At 46.0% G+C, this 21157-nt stretch overlaps 1 protein-coding gene across 2 annotated transcripts in view; it reads right to left on the bottom strand.

Annotated features, from left to right (window-relative positions):
• LOC113407307 (retinoic acid receptor RXR-gamma) overlaps positions 1-21157 on the bottom strand; it is a 109465-nt gene that overhangs the window by 21245 nt on the left and 67063 nt on the right. For both annotated transcript variants that reach the window (XM_026655657.2, XM_026655656.2), the window contains exons 2-3: positions 11706-11965; positions 630-774 (exon numbers count right to left, since the gene is read on the bottom strand). In XM_026655657.2, the coding sequence (XP_026511442.1) occupies positions 630-774; positions 11706-11965 (405 nt within the window). The remainder of the gene's footprint in view (positions 1-629; positions 775-11705; positions 11966-21157) is intronic.

Here is a 21157-nt window from a genome sequence, read left to right as displayed (position 1 = left end):
CCTTGCTTTTTAGTCCTGACTTTGGGTGGCAGCAGAAATGCTTTTTGCTGGTCTCGGCCTAGTCCCTGTTTGTGCACATCACAAAATCAGCACAGAAATAGGCAGCATTCAGCATACTTAGCAAGGCCAAGAGAGACCCTGGATTGGAATAGTCGGGCTATTGCAGATTGCAGTGGAGGTGCATTAGTACAAATTGTACAGAGTGTCATACTGGAAAAACAGTGAGTGCTGCAGGCCAAGATTGAGGTGCAGTGACAGGGATGGGTGGGGGGGAGACAGGACTTGGGGCAGAAATGGTCTGGGATATTCCCGCCAGGATTGAGGTGCATTGGTACAATGCTTGCTAGGGGCCCAGACAGGAAGAGCAGCATGTGTTAGAGGGCTCGGTAGAGATGTGCATTGGTAAAACGATAATGCTACTGCTCAGGGGCAAGGTGCATTGACAGAGCTGTGTGCAGGAAATTTGCAAAATAAACCCGGTCGTGTCATTGTGGCATCAGTATTTTCTAGCAAGATCCCTCAACAAACCTTGTTAGTGTTGCTTCCTATGCAAATTTCATGTCACGGCCCAGGGAAGGCTCCCTTTGCTTAAAGCTGCTCCACTGAAATAGCTAATCGGAATCATGTACCTGATGATCTGTCCCCGCAGATTGCACAGATGTGTTTGGCCAGGGACCCTGGGCTAGTGGAGGGATAATTCACGTTTCCAATCCCTGGGAGGCCTGGAAGGGGCTTAATGTCTTCAGAGCTGCTGGCATTGTTCATGACATTGAGCTAGAAAAAGAGGAATTTACAAGAGACAAGCCTGATTTATGGTTATTTAAGATTCACATTGCAGTAGTGTCCAAAGATCTAAACATTGTGCTAGGGGCTGTCCAGATACACATCGGGACATATTTTTGGTTAGACCTGGTTGGCATTTTTCCTGAAAAAGTGTTTTTGTTACAAAACAGTCTTTTGTTTAATAAAAAGGTTTAAAAAGAAAAAGATCATTGTTGCAATTTTTCATGAAAAGTTTCGTGATTTTTGATGAGAGCTGTCAGGAGGGCACCAATTCCATTTGGCGGCAATTTTCAAGGTTTCAAAATGTCGTTTGTTCCTCACTGGGAACAAAAACAAAACCTTCTGGACATTTTCAATTCAGGAAAGATTTTTGGGTTAATGGCTCCAATCCTAGCACAACACAAACGGGTGGTTGGGACATGGGCCTGGGGGAGACCCAGGTTCCAAGCCGCTGCTCTGCCTGATTCAGAGCCCAGTTCTACATCCTGGATCACTCTAACTCAAACATCTGAATCTGATCTGCCCATACCCCAGCCTCTGGGTTATAGAGTGAGACTCTGGCTACGTCTACACTACCACGGTAAGTCGACCTAAGTTACTCCAGCTACATGTCTACACCGCACTGGGTCGACGGGAGATGCTCTCCCGTCGACTTACCTTCATCTTCTCATTCCCAGTGGAGTACTGGAGTCGACCGGAGAGCGCTCTGCCATAGATTTAGCGGATCTTCACTAGACCCACTAAATCGACCCTTGGTACATCGATCGCAGCAGCATCGATCCCTCGGTAGTGTAGACGTAGCCTCTGTCTTTCCACTCAGAAATGACCACACTCACCAGATTGCCTGGGACCCAAAAAACCTTCCAGAGGAAAACTTAGCAGAAACAAATTCCTCTCCAGGGAATGTTTTCAGCTTCAATGTAATAGTGTATTTCGACCAAATGAAATTGGGTCAAAAATGTTCCAGCTCTCCTTTTTATTGACATTTTTAAATTTAACAAAATTTCAAACTTTTTCATTCATCGACAACAAGGTTTTTGATATATAATTTTTTTAGCCATTTTAATGCTGTTTTCTCATACAAAAAATGGAAATAATATTTGATTAAAAAAGTGTTGTGAATAATTTCTTTAAAAAATTGAAACATGGCTCCAGTTTGAACAATGCTTGAAAAAAAAAAAAACCCTTTGAATTTTTTAATGAAATTAGTTCATTTTTGACCCACTCTGTCCTGCACCTTGAAGAAATAAAAGCAAAAACACACATTTACACATGCACCCCACTTTAAGAAGTTAATAATCTTGTCAATGTTGCCCCACCTGCCAAGTGGTGGGGGATCTGGGGTCTTGCAGGTCAGCTTCCAGTGGAGGAGAAATTGGCAAATGGAATTCAAGCCTAGCCTAATTGTAACTTGCTTTATTTATGTATATACACCAATCCTGGAACAGAGGTGGTCAGAAACAACATGCAGGCAATGGATAACTCCAAAGCATGGGAGTCTTTGGAGCTATAGTTTTGGTTTGGTCCATTATAGAAATGAAGGGCCATTTGCAAAATTTAGCTCCAAATTCAAATACCCCTAGAGTGTTTGGATGTGCAGGTTTGATTTCTGATCGTGCCCAGCTCTGCTTTCTATCTCAGTCATTTTTTCCCCAGTTCCTGTGAGGTTTGTTATTGTAGGGCTGCTTTTAACTCTAGAGCTGCTGAAATTGACTTTTCTTCTTTTACAGAAAATGCTTTGAGCATGTCTGAATCCTCCTCTTGTTATGGCTCAGCTCAGTTTGGAACACCAGTAGAAGGGAAGCCCTTTTCCAGCCTGCAGAGCCGTAGCTCTTTCATACTGAGAACATAGGCGCATGACAGCCAGTTTACATCCTTCAGTGGATGAGGACACTTTGAATCCATGAATTAACACAGGATAAAGCTCTAGCATGTGTTCTCTCACTTGTGATGTCCCTGTGTTCTCTGACTGTGCTCTAAACCTGAATTGGTGACTATGGCATTGCTTCAGCTTGCAGCAGATGAGTTTGTGGAATGCACCCCCCAGGCTGGCAGGTCGTCTGTGTAAAATGTGTCAAGCATCCATAGCCTCCGTATCCACGAGACCCAAGCACGGGCGAATGGCAGACGTGTATGCTCCAAACATCAACCCCTCCTCTTGCAACATCTGCAGGACTTGTTCAGAGACACAGGTGTCTCTCGCATCCCTCTGGGGCTTTACAAAGGGAGCTTGGTGCAGCCGGCCTGCTCTCTTCTGAGTGCACTGCCTGCTGCGTCTAGAGAGCTTTCCTTTGTGCAGGTCAGAGTGCACATTCCAGGCAGGATTCAATGAGGAAAATGACAAGCTGCCACAGGAGCAGATCAGTGCGTGTGCAAGCTCCAGGCAAGCGTGCAGACATTGGTGATAATCCGACATACCAGAGGCAAGGGAATTCCCCTGTTTCTAACACTACACATAGAACAGCAGCATGGACACCGTTCTATAGCTGGAATTTAAATCCCGACTCCAAGAGCATCTTAGCATTTAGGAAACTGGCTAAGAGTTTGCTGCTTACAGCTTGAAGTGCTAACTGCTTAGCAATGAAGCATTTTATCCATCAGCAAGGCCGGCTCCAGGCACCAGCTTGGCAAGCAGGTGCTTGGGGCGGCCACTCCAGAGAGGGGTGGCAGGTCCAGCAATTCGGCGGATGGTCCCTCACTCCCGCTTGGAGTGAAGGACCTTCCGCCGAATTGCCGCTGCAGATCGCAATGGCGATCGCGGCTTTTTTTTTTTTTTTTTTTTGGCTGCTTGTGGTGGCCAAAACCCTGGAGCCGGCCCCATCCATCAGACAATCCGAGCATTAATTGCTCAGTGGCTGGTGGAATTCCAGTCCACAGTGATGGTGATTTGTGAATAAAATGCCCTTTCCATGAAAATTCCCTTCTTAAAACAAAAACATTTTCAAATCCCAATTTTTTTTTTACCGGTTTTCAAAAATTGCTTGAAAAATCTATTTTATATTCCATGAAAAATGTCAAAGATGAAGAAAATTTTTCGGTTTTGTCAAAACTTTTCCGGTTTTCATTGAAAAATTGAAAATAATTTCCCCTCGTTTTTGAAAACCAAAAGTTTTCCAGGGTTTTGGTTTTTCAACAAAAAACAAACAAAAAAGATTAAAAATGGAACGTTTCTCATGAAAATTTCTGTGTTGTGAAAAAGTCATTTTTCACTGGAAAAAATGGGCTTTTCATGCCCATGGTCAATTTTGAACCATCGCTGCACATTGCATTGGCAGATGTGCCCGCCCCCACCATAATGAGGATTGAAGTACAATCCTGTTTGTGACTGTAGAAATGGTCTGTAAACTTTTGAACACCTCATCAACCAATGTTTCAAGCAGTGATAGCCCTGCGATACTTTTGCCATCCAATCCATGTCACCTGAGGGCGAGACAATTAATTAAATCGCCAACCTAGACTTGACAATCTGACATTGCTGTTTTTAAGGAATGAAGGAGAAGACTGGAAAAAGTTTGGCTGAAATTCTTTGACCACCCCTGTTCCCAAGAAACATTCTGCCTGACAGAGGACTCGCCCCCATGAATGGACGGTAATAAACCCAAGTGTGCTGAGCCCTAACCTCATTCAAAAAGTGGAAAGAACAAGAGAAATTCCAGCAGGCCCCCCTCTCTGGGTGGCTTTCTCCCACCAGGACACTGAACAGAGAGGAATTCTTTATGGTTTTAAATGTTATGTGGGGATTGGTATCCCGATTTTTTCCTCTCTTTGGCTGCACTCATAGATCACAACAGCAGCAAAGGGCGGGGTAGGTTTTAGCCATCAATGTCTTTGGAGCTTGGTTCCTGCATGTTAAGTGCAATGATGTGTGATATTTGGGACAACTGCTTGAACCCAAATCCATTAGCAGCCTGCCTGCTGAATCCCTGAAGTCCAGCTGTCTCATTCCGTTAGAGGGAACACAAGTGAAGTGCACTCTTCAGAGTTGCTAACTCAACATGACAGGTTAGATCTGCTGCCCTGATCAGAGAAGCTGCTTCTGGATTTATCCTAGGCACTGAAGAAAGGACTCAAACTCCCCTTTTCCCCCCTGTGCAATAAAGTTTGACCGTAGTTCTGCCCCAGTAAAGTAACAGCAGCAACTTTCATCCTGAAATATCCTACTGTACAAATATAATCATTCACCTGTCACTGAAATGCAGCCACATCTGGGGTGCAGGCCAGCAGCTGGTTAAGAACGCAAGGCTATACAAGTATTTAGGCCAGGAAGTGCAGAAGACTCTTCTACTTGAAATTACAGAAGAAATTTAGGCAGGCAGGATCAGGGCCGGCTCTAACTTTTTTGCCGCCCCAAGCAGCAAAAAAAAGTGCCACCCCGCCGTAACACCCCCCCCACACCGAGCGCTGCACCGCCGAACAACCGCCGCCCCCCGCCGCGCTGCCGAACACCCCCCACCCCCCGCCGCGCTGCTGAACTCCCCTGCGCAGAGCGCCGCCGAACACCCCCCGCCGAGTGCTGCGCCGCCGAAACCCCCGCGAGCGCTGCGCCGCTGAACAGCCCCCGCCCCGCTGCTGAACACCCCCGCCTCCCGTGGAGCGCCGCGCCGCCGAAACCCCCGCCGAGCGCCGCGCTGCCGAACACCTCCGCCCCCCGCGCGGAGCACCGCCAACCCACGCCACCCCAAGATTGGCCGCCCCTTACCAGGTGCCGCCCCAAGCACGTGCTTGGTTGCCTGGTGCCTGGAGCCGGCCCTGGGCAGGATGAAATTAACCAGGATGCAATTTGACCAAGACACTATGGCTAACACACTTATGGGTGGAACAATATTCTCATGGGCTTCCAAATTCAAAGTGTGGGGCAGTAGGAAACAGGTCTGGAGTGTCCCCATTCCTATACACTGGTTTCCACTCACACAGTGTCCACCTTAACCCACACCACCGTGTTGCTTTCCCCAAGGTCCCTGATGACTCTGCCCCTCCCCACAACTCCACCTCCACTCCCAGCTGGATGTCTGGCCTTTCATGGCCGTAACTGTCAAAAATGGCTCTCCTGGTTCTTCCAACATGTTTCACCCTGGGCCACGCATCAGGCAGGCAGCTGTGTGTGCAGATCCAAAGCAGTGTCCAGTCACTTCCCCCCATTTCTTGGCAGTAGCTGGAGCGAGCTGAAGTTCAAGAAGAGATGTGACAGCTTTCCCCACTACTTGCTGTCCCTCTGATGCATTCTCTGCCTGTACCTCCTCATGCCAACAAACCCCTTAGGTGCGATTCTCCCCCCTACTGTAGAGTAGGTCTGGAAGCATCCCTGGATGCCACTACCCTTCTGAAAGGCACCATGGGACTTCCAAGAACCTCAAGCCATCAGGACCTTCATTCACAGCTCATCCCAAAGGTGTAGGGAAACCTTCAGCAGCTTTAAATCAGCATTGCTGCCATAGGAATGGCACCGAGCTGGCTCAGCAGGGTCAAGGATCTGGCCCCAGATGTTTATACTCTAACACTTGGATGCTATTGTTAGGAGTAGAGCTAGTTTTTTTAAAAAAGGAAAATGCAGAAATGTCACCATTGGGTCCCTTTCCAGGCTTGACAGAACAATTTCATTTTTTCTGATTTTTTTTTTATTTTAATATGGACTAAATGCCTAATATTCCCTTTCCCCTCATCTTTTTGCCTCCCCATCCCACTGAATATAATCGAATTAATAATATCCAGGTTCGCTTCTTTTCTCCCACTTTTTCATTTGTTCTCTTGCCATTATCTTGCTGTTCACAAATTGAGGCCATTTTGAAAAAGCGACAGAGGCGCAAAAGGAAAAAAGAACCCCAGATATAATTCACCCCACTGCATTCCACAGGAGAAAAGGGGGAAAGAACATATTTCACATTTTTACATTTTGATTAACAACATTTAAAATAAAACTAAAGTCTGGGGTTTGGAAAATGGCCATTTTTCATGGGGGGGAAGGGGGGGGAGAGTTTTGACATAAAAGATTCCAAGTAGCTCATGTTAGAAGCAACGTAAAATTTTGCATTTCTGTAGTAATTTGCATTTGAGGATCTAAAAGAACTATAGAACAATCTAATCCAACTTGTCCTTGTTTCTCTGTAGTCATGTTCCCTGTACCACCTCCCCTGGGAACCCTTTCTACCACCTGCTTTCTCTTACACTTACAGACATTTACCTAATATGCAGCCTAAGCTTCCCTTTTAGTTTCAGGCCATTAGCCTTTGTCCTGTCATCATCTGAGCATAATTCTCTTCTTCCATTTATGTTACCTTGAAGCTACGGTATTTATACACTGTTATCATGTCCTGTCCCAGAGCCCTCTCTTTTCTGGACTATACAAATATAGCTTAGTCAGTCTTAGCCTCTTGAATCTTTATATTATTTTCCATGCCCTTATTTTTAGTTGCTCCACACACACAATATTCTAGCAGTGGTCCCACCAAGGATGAGGCGAGAGACACTACCGCCCTCCCAATTTTTACATGTGATTCTACTGTGGCCTCGTGGCTAGGATGCTGAGACTTAGGAGACCTGAATTCTAATCCTGGCTCTGCCATTGAGTAACCTTAGACATGTCACTTTATTGCAGTGGGCCTCAGTTTCCCCATCTGTAAAATGGGGACAATGATACCAACTTCCTTCGTCAAGTGCTTTGAGATCTATGGATGAAAAATACAGTACAGGATCTAGCTATGTGTAGCGGGGTGGTTACCCCACTCCTGCCCTTAAGGGCTTAAAACAGCCCTGGGAGAGGGCTGTGGCAGGGGAAAGGCTGGGCTGACTGGAAAGTAGCCACAGCTGTGGCTGGCTTAATGAGGGCCCAGCTGGCCCTTATAAAAAGGCTGTGAGCAAAAGGCCCAAGAGAAGCCTCTTTCCAGGCTGGGAGAGAGCAGGGCCTGGCTGCCGAGAAGCTCAGGGTACCTAGAGTAAGGCAGGGCTGGGGAAAGGCCAGAGGGGATGGGGAGCTCTCGGCTGGCAACTCCCCAGGCTGCAGGGCCTTGTCCAAGGCCCCATAGAGGTACTGGGTTGTAGAGAAAGGGCAGGTCCAAAACCCCCTTGCCTGTGATGAGTGGCTTATACTGCAGTCTGCCCCAGGGAGTGGGGGCTAGTTGGTGACTGGCAGTAGCCTACGACTGAGGCGAGGTGGGGATAGGGGGTGGGGGTTCCCTGGGGAGGGAAGACCCCGAGACTGAGGGGTGTACTGCCAGGGGGCAGCATCCTAGATAACGGGGCACCTGAATCCTGGGAGGGACACGGGGGCCAAGCAGCAGCGGGACACTGGCCTGCAGAGGACGCTCTGGGCTGGAAATCGAGCTAATTCCCTGAGAGACCAGTAGGAGGTGCCACAGGGGTGAGTCTGCATGCTTACAGTATGATTATACAGCCAAGAATGCAGTGGGAGTTCAGATAACACCCTGGGAAGAAGGTTACAGTTATGATCCTTCTTTCAGTGACAGGAGTGACTTGCCTAAAGTCACACAGTGCATCAGTGGCCCAACCAGCACTGTGACCCGAGAGTCCTGCCTCCCCACCCTGCACTAACAACTTAACAATACTCCCTTTGCCAGGCTGAAGAGACGGAGCAAGGTGCAGCTGCGTAACTACAGAGTCAGAGCTGGCAGCACTTGCATTGTGCTGCAGAAAGTGACCCAGGACAGGCTGGAGTCAGGGATAAAGAAGTATATCGCTGAAAGACACCAGAGGACTTAAACCTTCTCTGTTATGAACTGTGGGGCTGTTCGGTGTGTAGGTGAAAGGGCTGTGGAAATGGTGGGTGCATGGAAAACCCCAACAGCTTAGCAAATTCCTTCCCCCAAGGTGTTAGGGCCCTCTGGGGACTGCTCTGTGCTAGATTGTCCTTGGCCCTGGGACAGGTGTGTCTTAAGGAGGGTAGGCAAGGAGCCATGCCCCAGAGCCAAGAGCAGCTGCAGTCTCTGCATGCAAAAGACAGCAGAAGCAGCTCTTTCCTAGCTATCGGGGGGGCGGGGGCGGGCACAAATCAGCCAAAGGTGCAGCCCCCTTAGTGTAAGGCCACTGGGCCTGATTCTCCACAGCACTGCTCTAGCACACTGATGTCATGCTGTCAAGATCAACAGAGTAACACCAGCGTGTCACCAGGGTAGTGCTTGGAGAACAAGGCCCAGTCTCTTCAGAGGCGTTAAACCTCATTTCCCCTGTTGTGAGCGCAGAATCCCCCCCTGCATCTACTGGGGATACATGATGCGTGGAGATGAATGAGGTGTTACTGGTGCTCCTTCGGGATGGCGTGCACAACTCACCACTTGAGTGATACAGCTGCTCCAAACACAGGCTAATAAAATGCATAAACCGTGCCCAGGCCATGTCCTCGCCCCCCTCCTCCCCCAGGCCTTGATCCAGGAAAGCACTTAAGCACGTGCTTAACCAGAGATTAGGCGGGTGGGGCAAAAAGAGAGGAACCTAAGCGTATAGCCCAGTACAAGGCCACTTGTGCCCAGCTGTGCCTTTCCTACTGCTGATAATTTGTGTACAGAAGCCTCATAGTAGCTGCTTGCTTGGGAGAATGTGCAACGGGCAGGTAAATTTAATGCTCACTTGTGTCACTCAGCAGCATTTCTCTCCCTCTGCTGTGCCTGGCTCTCTGGGATTGCTCCTTCATGACCTGTCCCTGGTGCTGAATATTAACCCCAGGTTAACTCCAGCCAGTCATTTTCACTTATGCAAAATACCCTGGACCCGGTTCTCAGTTACTCTGTTCCTGCACTTGGGGCAGAGATGGAGGGTCTCTAAGCCACCTCATATTCTGGAACTATGTGCACATTTGATCCTTGGCGTAAATTAGAGGTGCCCCAGGGCTGCTGGAATTTAAACTATTTCCCATGACTCCCTATAAGCCCTGGGAAGCAGAGAATAACCACAGAGCACTGCATGGCCACTGCACGACCAATCTACGCCAGGGGCCAGGAGTCAGCGCTGGTGTGGATCCCTTAGGCCAGCTCTGAGGATCGGGAGCCCTTAGACCAGGGAGGTTCCCTGCACTGGGATTTTCTGGGGGGGGGGGGGTGTTGATAGTCCCTTTATACGGCCAGAGTGGCCTAATGGGGCCTTAGTGTAACTGGGAATCAGACCCACCATTGTTGGCATTAAGTTGGGAAGCCCAGTTACCACATGGGGTATTTCAGTCCACTCTTGGGCTGTCTTCACTGGCATCGAAACATCTTCCAAGCCAATACAAAGTGCCCCTGGTCGCACCAGAAAGCATCTCTCATCATCTCAGCACAGTTACAGGGATGCCATCAAGGAGTGTAGGCCGGAAATGGACAATTGGTTTTTAAATAATAGGGTTCACACGAAGCTTAGTATGATAACAAATCAGCAACACCTACATACTTCTTCATGGCTGCCATTAAGCCTCTCACCTGCCAGTTTTAGCCAGGGCATGTATTTAACAATGGACTGAACAAAGCAATCACAAGCATGCTGTAGGGCAGAGGTTCTCAAACTGTGGTCCATGGACCACCATTGGGCTGCAAGCTCCATTCAGGTGGTTCCCTCTAAGGTGCGCGCCTGGGTGGCTGCACACAAGACAATGAAGGGCCACCCACCTAATTAGTGGAGCCGCGCAGGGATGGCTCCACTAATTACGTGCCTGGACCCTGGAGAAGACGCACATGTAAGGTCAGGTGGTGGCCTTGGGGGGAATAGGGGGTAGGTGGGAGGGGGCAGTGAGGTGATAAGAGGGGGTGGGGGAATTTGGGATGTGCAGGGCTGTGGCAGCCAGAGAAAGAGGAAACTTCCCCAGCTCCAGGGTTGCAGCTACCAGGGAGAGACGGCCCTCCTTCCCAGCCTCAGCTCTGTGGTGGGGGAGAGAACCCCCTCCTTCCCAGCCCCTGTTCGAGGGCTGCCACAGCGGGGGGGAGAGGGCACACCTATTGCATTAGAAAGCTAAGACTACTGATATTAAAATATGAGTTGTGTGCTTTTATATGTAGAACAAAAAAACGTTAATTATTATTAAGGTTTTTTATATAAAGCATTTTTATCCAAAGTGCTTTACAATAGTTAGCTAACAGTACAAACAACATTCAGAAAGATCATTAAGTGGTCCACTGAGACCCTCAGCAATTTTCAAGTGGTCCGCGAAAAAAAAGTTTGAGAACCACTGTTCTACGGTTTGATCCTGCCAGGGCCAATTATAGGCACATAACTAAAACGGGTTGAAAAAGTTGGAAAAAAAACTGCAAAATAAAATTCCTATTTTTTTATTTGAATTTGAAATTTCGAAGACAATTTTTCATCAGTGTTGCAAATTGTGAATATTTTTGACTGTCACTCTCTGAACAGTATTATTAAACTCAAACACAAGCTGAAGAAGTATGCAGTATGTAATGAAATTAAAGCTGGGCGAAAGTTTTCCAACAAATACTTTATCAAACCAAAAATGCAGTTTTGGTCAACCCAAAACGAGTCGTGAATTTGACACAAATAATTTTGCCCGGCCCCAAAATGGCCAGAGGAGGAGGAGATTCTGTTAATCTTTTACCCCTCCCCTGTGACCAAGAAGCCCAGGGGTTAGTGCTCTCAGCCGGGGTGTAGGCGACCCAGATTCTCAGCCCCCAGCTGGAACAAACCTGATTCCCAAAAAAATTCCAAAAGAATTCAGATTTGATTCAACCCAAACTTTTTTTTTCTTTCATTTTTTTGGAATTGCCACCAAACTGAAAAATCAATTATTCACCCAGCTCTAAATTAAATAGAAAAGGGCCTATTCTCCCTGTCCATATTAATGGGAGTTATTCAGGAACAATCAGAGGGCCTCTTTAGGTCAGATCCTTGTAAACGGCTAAACATACACAGCTGAAAACTAAGTGTTCAAACTCAATCATTCATCCCAGAAACACAATGAGCTGTAGCAAAAGAACAGAGTCGCTGGTACCCACCTGAGGGCTGGTGTGCGCCACAAAATTCATGCCAGGAGCTGAAGACAGGGAAACAGAATGAGATCCAATGGACGAAGCGATGACTCTGTATGGCGAGCCTAGCGCACTTGCAGGCGACCCTATCGTGTTCATTGGAGACGCAAGAGTCCTCGAAGCACTCACTGGAGCCTCCATGTAGCTGGGATGGCCATCCACTGAATTCCCTGGGGAAAAGCTTGATGATGAGCTCACCGATGTAGAACTGGTGTGAACGGGGGAATCTAAAAGCACAGGAGAAAAGCCTTAGTAAAGAGAGGGGGAAGGGAAAACAGACCAATATCTTCTCCATATCAGTCATACTCTGGATCACCCTGTCGGAGTGGCTCATGAGCGTGAGTGCCAACCTCAGGGCAAACTGCTACAAACCAGGCCGCAAACCCCAAATTGGTTGTGAGTTCTATACTTCGATTTCACCAACCAGGTATCAAGTGTGAACTCCTCAAGCACTCTAACAGCCTTTATAATGGAGTCACAGACAGCCCCCTTGGGTACACCGATCTGCCTTGTCACCCAGGTGAGCCTGCCTTTGTCATAGATGGACCCTTACACCAAAAATCACAAAAATATTCAGGATCAGTCACTTACCCCGGGTCAATTTACCTCAGATCTCATGCCAAAGACAATACTTGTAGCCAATCCGATAGTAAGCTAACTAAAGATTTATTAACTAAACCCTGGTCTACACTACAAAATTACTTCAGTATTACTGCATCGCTCAGGGGTGTGAATAATCCACCCCCTAGCGAGGTAGTTATACTGACCTAAGCGCCCGTGTAGACAGCGCTAGATCAGTGGGAGAGCTTCTCCCACCAACATAGCTACCACCTCTTGCAGAGGTGGAGTTATTAAGCCAATGGGAGAGCTCTCTCCCGTCGGCTTAGAGCGTCTTCATTAGATGCGCTACAGCAGTGCAGCTGCAGCTGTAAATTTCTAGTGTCGACCTGCCCGAAGAAAAGAAACAAGACAGTTATTTACAAGGTTAAAGCAGGTAAATATATACTCACAAATGAGTTACAGTCTTAGGTTTTAAACAGTGATAGAAGCTGCTGTAATGCGCGAGCTCTCTATGTTCTTTAGAGCTGACCCAAGCTGCCTAGCTGGGGATCCCTTGCTTCTCCTTAGAAGTCCTGCCCTCTCCCTAGAAGTCCAAGGTGCACAGGGGTCTTTGCCTATGTTAGGAATCTTTGCCCCTCAGAGTCCAAACAGCATAAGGGTAGTAATTTTTCTTGCCAGGGATTTTTATCCCCTTCCCCCAGAGCTCAACCTGATGGGACAAGGGTTTGTGCAGGTCTCCACTTCTTGGGTGTTGGTGGAGCAATCAACAAAGTATTTTGTCCACTGTTCCAGGATGACTTGTCTGATGTCTGTGGGCCTTCTTTTGCTGGGCAGGAGGCGACACCTCTTGTGGTAAGCTAGTATCTCACACTCGGTAAGGCTTCTCGTCTGACTGGAGGGGTTTGCAGTTTCAAAGCAAACACTTTTGTAGTTACAGAGCAAAACACTTAAATATTACCTTAGAGCATGGGATACAGATATTCCAAGTGAGATTAATGCAGGCAGCAACTCACAAACCGTTCAGAAAGTCCAAACACTAAACACATTTCTATAAAGCCAATGCCCATTTTAAAAACGCTAACACACAGGTGAGCCAGACTGGTTTCCAGCTATGCGTTTGTCAGTGTTTAATGAGGCCTATGCATGAGCTGGCACCTGGTCTGCTAGCTCACACACCCATGGCAGTGTATACAGAAAGGAAGGAGGAGCTGCACTGGTTGAGACCATTGGGGCATTTTGTCTGGTACCTCGTCTGGCCTCCTGCCATACCAGACCACACCACTGACCCATCTAGTCTTGCATTTCACCCCTCCTCAACCAAGAGCAGATTGTTGAACCTTCTAATCAGCATCTTTCCCCCTGCAATTCCACATCAGATCACTGGTATCTCACCTCCTGCCGTATATCAGACCCTTGACCCATCTAGTCCGTATCTTGCCTCCCATGATACTGTTTGGGTCATTTGTCCATTTAGTTTGGTATCAAAATGCTCCAGTTTCAAGAGTTATTTCAGACTCTTATCATGACCTTTGCTTTGACTATCATGTTGGAAGATATGCTAAGATAATCAGTGCCAAAAAAGCCGGAATTGAAAACTCACGCCAGTTTGCAAATTATATATCATTATCCTCTTCTGTTGAATGAATGTGGTACTGATAAAAGCTCTTTGGTTGACATCTCAAGCTAAATCAGTGCAATGGATTCTGGGTAAGATTTCAAGTTACAGTACTTACAGTACCGAGATACACAGAGTCTGAAAAGTACCTTCATTTTTCTGCATTTAAAACTAGAACAAGTCAGCCGTGTTCCTCTAAATCCAACTGAACAACACAAAAAACAATAAATGGATCTCTCTGAGCTGAACATTTTTGGAAAGTGTGCCATGTTTGGAACAGGCTGATTGATTGGAGGACAGAAGGAATGAGTTAGATAACAGTCAAGGGCCTGTCTCCTGAGGGGAAAGTGTTCTTACTTGGAAACCATTAGGGAACAGGACATTTTCCTTATAATTTCTCTTCCAGCTGAAGAATCACTATATCCCCCGCTGAGGATACTGAGGAAGAAACAAGTGAAGTGACTCCCTTAAGGTCACATAGGACTTTGGTAGCAGAGCTCGGATGAGAACACAGAAATCCTGCTTTTCATGCCTTTGCTCTACCTATTAATCAAGACCACCTCTCTTTGTCTTGAAGGCTTCTGTGGTTGTCATTGTATCCTTTTGGCATGTGTTCCTTTCCCACCGGGAGAATTGATCCAAAAAGCAAAAGAAAGAATTGACAAAGACCTTTTCCCCTCCCTGTGCAGAATTAAATCTGAAATGGGTTGATAACGGCAAAATCCAGTCCTCCTTGACTCTGACAAATGTCTTTAATGTTATTCAGGAAGCTGACCTTTTCCCGTCTTTATTGTGCAGCTTCCCTCTGAATCAGATTTGATTGTTACTTCAGGTAAAATAACAAACACTGTCACATAAACAACTTTGCAGCAAAGTTAAAAGAAGAAAAGCTGCCTTACTTGCAAAGCCAACAGAAACCAACAGTCATGCTCTAAGCCAGTGGCTCTCAACCTTTCCAGACGACTGTACCCCTTTCAGGAAGCTGATTTGTCTTGCATACCCCAATTTTCACCTCACTTGAAAACAACTTGCTGACAAAATCAGACATAAAAATACGAAAGTGTCACAGCACACTATTACTGACAAATTGCTGACTTTCTCATTTTTACCATATAATTATAAAATAAATCATCTGGAATATAAACATTGTACTTACATTTTGGTGTATAGTATATAAAGCAGTATAAACAAGTCATTGTATGAAATTTTAGTTTGTACTGACTTCGCTAGTGCTTTTTATGTAGCCTGTTGTAAAACTAGGCAAATATCTAGATGAGCTGATGTACCCCCTGGAAGACCTCTGCGTACCCCCGGGGGTACACAGACCCCGGTTGAGAACCACAATGCCAGCCATGGAAAATCAGTTGTGATGACCTTTCCTCTATGCACCCTCATCTCTCCACTCAGAGTGGAATACTCTAGGCATGAAGGTTCTGCTTTGAGAAACCAACAGAAGAAATACCACTCCACTGAAAGGTTAGTGGTAAGTAATGCAGACCACAGATGGGCCAGCTAGATCAGAAAACATTAAAGATGGAAAATCAGACAGCAAATCTAAGGCTGCTCGTGCGGTGAAGAGAAATGACCACACATTGTGAAATAAGAGTTCAGTCCCAAGCCTTGCTACAGATTTCCTGAGTGACCTTGGGCAAGCTCATTTCACCTCTCTGGGCCTTGTTATCCCCAGCTGGCAGATGGGGACAATAATGCTTACCTGTGCCTTACAGGGTTACTGGGAGGCTTAATTCATTAATGTGTGTTAAAAGTTTTGAGAGTCTCGCTGCTATAGGAAATGAGTACCTTGGTCTGATAAAATGATGAAATCTATCTATCTATCCAGGTACTTACACAGTCACCATCATTGCAGTATCTGAACCCCTTGCAAACACCAGTGAATTTATCTTCACATTGTTCCTGTCAGCTAGGGAAGTATTATTGTTCCTTATGCATATATAATAAACTGAGGCACAGGAAGATTAAATGACTAATGGCTTGTCCACATAGGGAAACTGACTGGAACAGCTATTCTGGAATAGCTCCCTTTGTGGACTCTTTATTTCTGAATAAAAGTCACTTTATTCCAAAATAATTAGTGTGCTTCCAAAGGGGAGTAATTATTTTGGAATAAAATCACTTCTATTCTGGAATAGAGTGGTCATACAAGCATCTCTTCTATCATAGCTTATTCCAGTCCATTTCCCCATGTAGACGAGCCCTAAGGTCACATAGGAAGGCTCTAGGAAAGCCATGAATTGAATCCAGGCCTCCAGAATGCCAGTCCAGTGCCTTAACCTCAAGACCAACCTTTCTCCCTTTCGTCCAAAAAATTTACAAATCAGTTTATACACAGTAAAGCTCTGAACATCCTTCACAACACCCACCCATAAACTGTTTTATTAGGTAAGTGAGCCATGGGATGTGCCAGGTATGAGGATAGTGAGGGGACAAAATATCTAATATCTTACACTACAAACACAGATGCACTGCCACTGTTCTAGTCTCTAAGCATGCCTAGATCTGACATGGATCAAACTGATAATGACAATGGGAAAGATCCCAGGTCCAATGTCGCTAACGCCTGCTAAGACAGAAGACAGAATACAAATACGTATTTCATGGATCAGGGAGGATTCCTGGGGAAAACGAGATTAAAGTGGACCTCACTCTATTGGCTGAAGAAATTGAAGATAGAAAGTTTAGGGGTAATTGTCAAGTTAGATGACCCTACCAAGGGGATAAACTTCCTGGTGGTCATGCAGAAACCATGCACATTAGAACTATGACAGTGCCTAAATCCACAAGACCGGAACAGAGCTGTCAAGCAACGGGATTACATTTGATAAGGTAACAAAATTGGCTGATGCATCCTGTGTGCCAGATGGCAGATAAAACTGGACAAAGAAAGCTCACTGCTAACCACAGTTAATACTCCACATGTAGAGCTGGCTGTACTTGTTCAAAGTAAATGGGCTGAATTTTTATAGAAAAAGGCTGTTTTTTCCACCCAAAGAATAAAAATGGTGAAAAAATTGTTAACGTCGTCTACATTTTTTGGTCTCCCCTAAAATTTTCTGCAATAATTTTTATCCAAAATGTTATTGAAATTTTGCATTTATCAAAAAAACTGGTTTTCAGAAAATAAAAAAGAAGCATTTATAAGCATTTCGGTAACTGTTTTTATAGCATTTTTTATTTTTAGTTTTTGAACCCAGTGAAATGGAAACAATTAAAAAAAATTACAAAATTAAAAACAGAAACCATTTAGATCATCTCTACCCACAAGGGCGGTATGGATGCACCTGCTTATTCCTCAGTATTCATTCATCCTAAGAAGTGTCTCAAAAAGAAAATGGACTAAAGACACACTGAGCTCTGTGGGCTACAGCCATTGGTGATGACATACATTGGTGTTGAGAGCTGTGGCAGAGGAAATGCTGCGGAGTGACAAAAGGGAAGAACTGCCCCCGGTACTTTGTGCACCTTTTCAAGCATGCACTTTTTGTAACGCTTATCAGCAGAAGCGCATGACAGCAGCACAGACCCCACTGTGCATCTGTGGTCATGAGATATTTTGCAGACAGTGTTGCCACCTCTCGCAAATTTATCAAGGATGTCACTTTTTTTTTGAAGTCTCTCAGAGTTCTGTGGGTATGGGGGAATCTCAGTTTTTATGAAAGACCAAAAAAATTATTACAACATTTGTGGGTTGTTTTTTAAATTCCAGCTCATGGAGTCATGTTAATAGGTGAGAATCTCGACTTGCATTGCTTAAAAAAGTAACTTTCTAGCTCTCCTGACTATAGAGAAAAGCTTGAAAACATGAACCCTAAAGATTCAAAATCCAGACGGCAAATAAAAAAAAAAGTTTTAAAAATCTCATGAGTTTGGGGGACTGACTCATGACTTTTGGGCTGGCAATACTGCATGCCATTAAATGTCTCCGTGCATGTGTGCATGTGTGTATGAGTGAGCACCCATATAGGTGACTGGCTTCAGAGAACAAGAGAAAAGGGGATCAAGTGAGATCCAGCCAAAGCATCAGCAGAGCAACTGAGGATAAATATGTTGGTCACGTGACTCAGCAGTGGCTATCAAGCCCAACCCTGCAGAGATAGCAGCAATCACTAAGAGGAGGCCACCAGGGAAACGTGTAGAGCTAGATAAGATGTCAAGGATGTTGATTTTACCTCTCCACATTCACATCGCACCTTGGAGGAGTTTTGTCACCACTAAAATCTCCTTCTGAAAGTGTCAGTGTTTCAATCAGACACCCAGCAAGACATTACTTTGACCCAAATGAAAAAACTGATTGCCAATGCAGGCAAACACTGGCGTAATATGATCTAAATAAAGAGGCAATCGTTCAGGTGGACACATCTCAGAGAGAACTGTTGGCTGCTACTACTGTACTGCAAAACACCACTGGCTTTCTGTTTATGTCCAAGTCTCTCCCATCCATGGAAATACAACTCTGCACAGATTGAAAAGAGCAGCGTGAAACAGCGGTCTGCTGGGCAGGGAGAGATAGCGCTGTCGGGGAGAAAATTCACAGTGGAGTTTTAGCACAAGCCTTTCAAAGCAATCATGGACAAAAAAAAGGACAGAAAACCACCAGCTCGCCAAAGAATGGTATTGCTCTTGCAGAAGTATGACACTGTGGTTAAACACAGAGCAAGAACGGATATGGCAGATGGTTTGTGTCAGGGTTTGACACTATGAAACAGTCGTTCAAGGCCAAGTGTATTTAGCTGAAGAAGAGCTCTGTGTAAGCTGGAAAGCTTGACTCTCTCAGCAACAGAAGTTGTTCCAATGAAAGATATTACCTCCCCCACCTTGTTTCTCTCATATCCTGGGACCGATATGCCTACAACAACACTGCAAACGGTTTGGCTGTGTCAGACAAGACATTGTCAGTGAAGAAATCAGACTAAGCAAGAGCTCCCGGTTGTCTACATGGCTGGAGACTATCACTGCTGGTTGGTCAAAAGGAAAATGATGGGGGTCAACCACACGTGAGAGAGCTCTAGACACTGAGCAAGGAACTACCCTTCACGGAACTTTGTGGCTGCTCGGACAGGCTTCTGTGGAGCACACGGCAAAAAGAAAGGTTTGTTTGGACTCCAGCTGCATTGTTTGAGTTACTGTTAATGCACAATGACTTATAGGAACCTGAAGAACGGATGGCTCAAGGAACTACCATTGGCACCCAAAACCCTGTGACCCACTGGTTCTCATCAGCATGGGGTTAGCAGCAACCAAAAGCTGCTGCTATCTATTAGCCTCTTCAGTGGCACCACACTGAAGCATAGGGATGAGATCCTTACCCCACTGAAATCAATGGGAGTTTTGCCCAGTCACAAATTAAGAGAGTAGTCTCACACTTAGGAGTCAGGGGCACGCCTAAGATCTAGTCCCAGCAATACCGCTGACTCACTGTGTGACCCAGGGCAAGTCACTTCACCTCCCTGTGCCTCAGCTTCCTCATCCATAAAATGGAGACAATACTCCTGAGATGTTTGGCTTTAGCATCTGTAAGGTGCTTTAAGATTCTCAAGTGAAAATGTCGTAATTTGTATCACAGTAAGGCCTAGAGGCCCCAATCAAGATCAGGGCCCCACTGTGCTAGGTGCTGTACAGACACATGGTAGGAGATAGTCCCTGCTCTGAAGAGCTGACAGTCTAAACAGACACAGGAAGCATTATTGCCACCATTTTACAAACAAGGAGCTAAGGCACAGCGAGACTAAATGACATACCCAAGATCACACAACAAGTGGATGGCAGAACCAGGAATTGAACCTAAGTCTCCAGCATCACAGCCCAACCATCTTGCTATGCAAGTGTAGCGTGTATAGCATTGTTATGGTGGCAATCACTAGATGATGCTGTAACACATAGTTTTACACGTTCTTTTTGTTAGCAGGCAAGCAGTGTACCTTCTTTGACAAAACACTGTAGTTGGTTTGCTGATGTGGTTGGTTTGGGGGAGCTGTTGCAAACAGCAAGAGTGTTTGTCATTAGCCTCAACCTCTCTCGCTAGAGTCAATTTTTGGTGCAGATTTCTTTGCTGGGACCTGAGCAATGGGGTTTGGGTGAGAATCCTGAATGAGGGGATGGTCTGTGTGCAGTTTGCGACCACCCCTCTTCCAAGACAGGTGTATGTAGCGTAAATAAAACAAATTACACTAGCAAAGTACTCAGGCTCCACATCCCTGATTTTTCCAACAGGAAACTGATCAACAAGGCCCTGACACTTGTAACAGCTCCACAGAGGGACAGCAGGATTATTCTTATCCTTCAGTTAGCAAAGAGAAAATTTCAGCCTAGAGGGGATGGGGAGAGTCAAGTGGCCCAGCAAGAAGATGACTTGCTGTAGAGACTATGATGTTATTGTGGAGGTGAATAGACACTAAATCCAGGGGAAAAAATCCTCTGCACCAGCAGCAGCCTGGAGGGATTGAAATCTCAGCCTTTCCCGACGACTTTGGTACACATGACATTTAAAATAGGCTAACGTGGTCCCAGAGTCTGTCCGTCAGGTAATGAAACATGACAAGTGAATCCTGGAAATTCTGCCCGACTGCAATGTATCAGTGCGATGGGGAAGGGCAGGCCATTGGCTGAGCAAAACAAGAATCCCAGCCCCATTGCAGTTTCAGGGAGGGGAAAGAGCTCAGATCTACCTGCCCCAGCTTTCACCCTCCTACAGGAAAGCCTGGCTTAATTTTCATATTTACTGGACTCCAGATTAGATTTGCAGCCACTCACCAAACATAAGGCCTGATTTTCCCTGACGCACGTTGGTTTCACGCTGGTGTAACTCCGCTGACTTCAGTGGGGTGCCTCCTGATTCACACCAGCATCAGAAAAAGATGAACTGAGCCCTTATCCTTCTGTAGCATTTATTAGCTCAGGAATGGCTGGACACAAGTTACAAGAGCAATACGATGATGTTAACTCTTTAGCGTCTGAATACTCTGCAGGAACACAGCCAGGTATTGCCATGCTGGAAGAGACCACAGATATTCTGGTATCCTGCCTCTGGCAGTGGCCGATACCTGATGAAGGAGAGCCAACGGTGCAATAGTGCACAACATTTCTTCCCATCTCCTGCAGAGATTAGCTGACACTCTGCAGCACGCAGTCTGGTGACCCTGTCTGAGCATGGATAACTACAAATGTGGTTAGCGCGAGCATAAAAGTACCCAGCCCTTTGTAAATGCAGCTCCAATAAGTTCCAGAT

This window comes from Terrapene carolina, unplaced genomic scaffold (genome assembly GCF_002925995.2).
Source record: "Terrapene carolina triunguis isolate 2854851 unplaced genomic scaffold, T_m_triunguis-2.0 Scaffold210, whole genome shotgun sequence".
NCBI classification, from domain to species: domain Eukaryota; kingdom Metazoa; phylum Chordata; order Testudines; family Emydidae; genus Terrapene; species Terrapene triunguis.
Note: the sequence above shows the minus strand (reverse complement) of the source record. Positions and strands in the feature narration are given on the sequence as shown.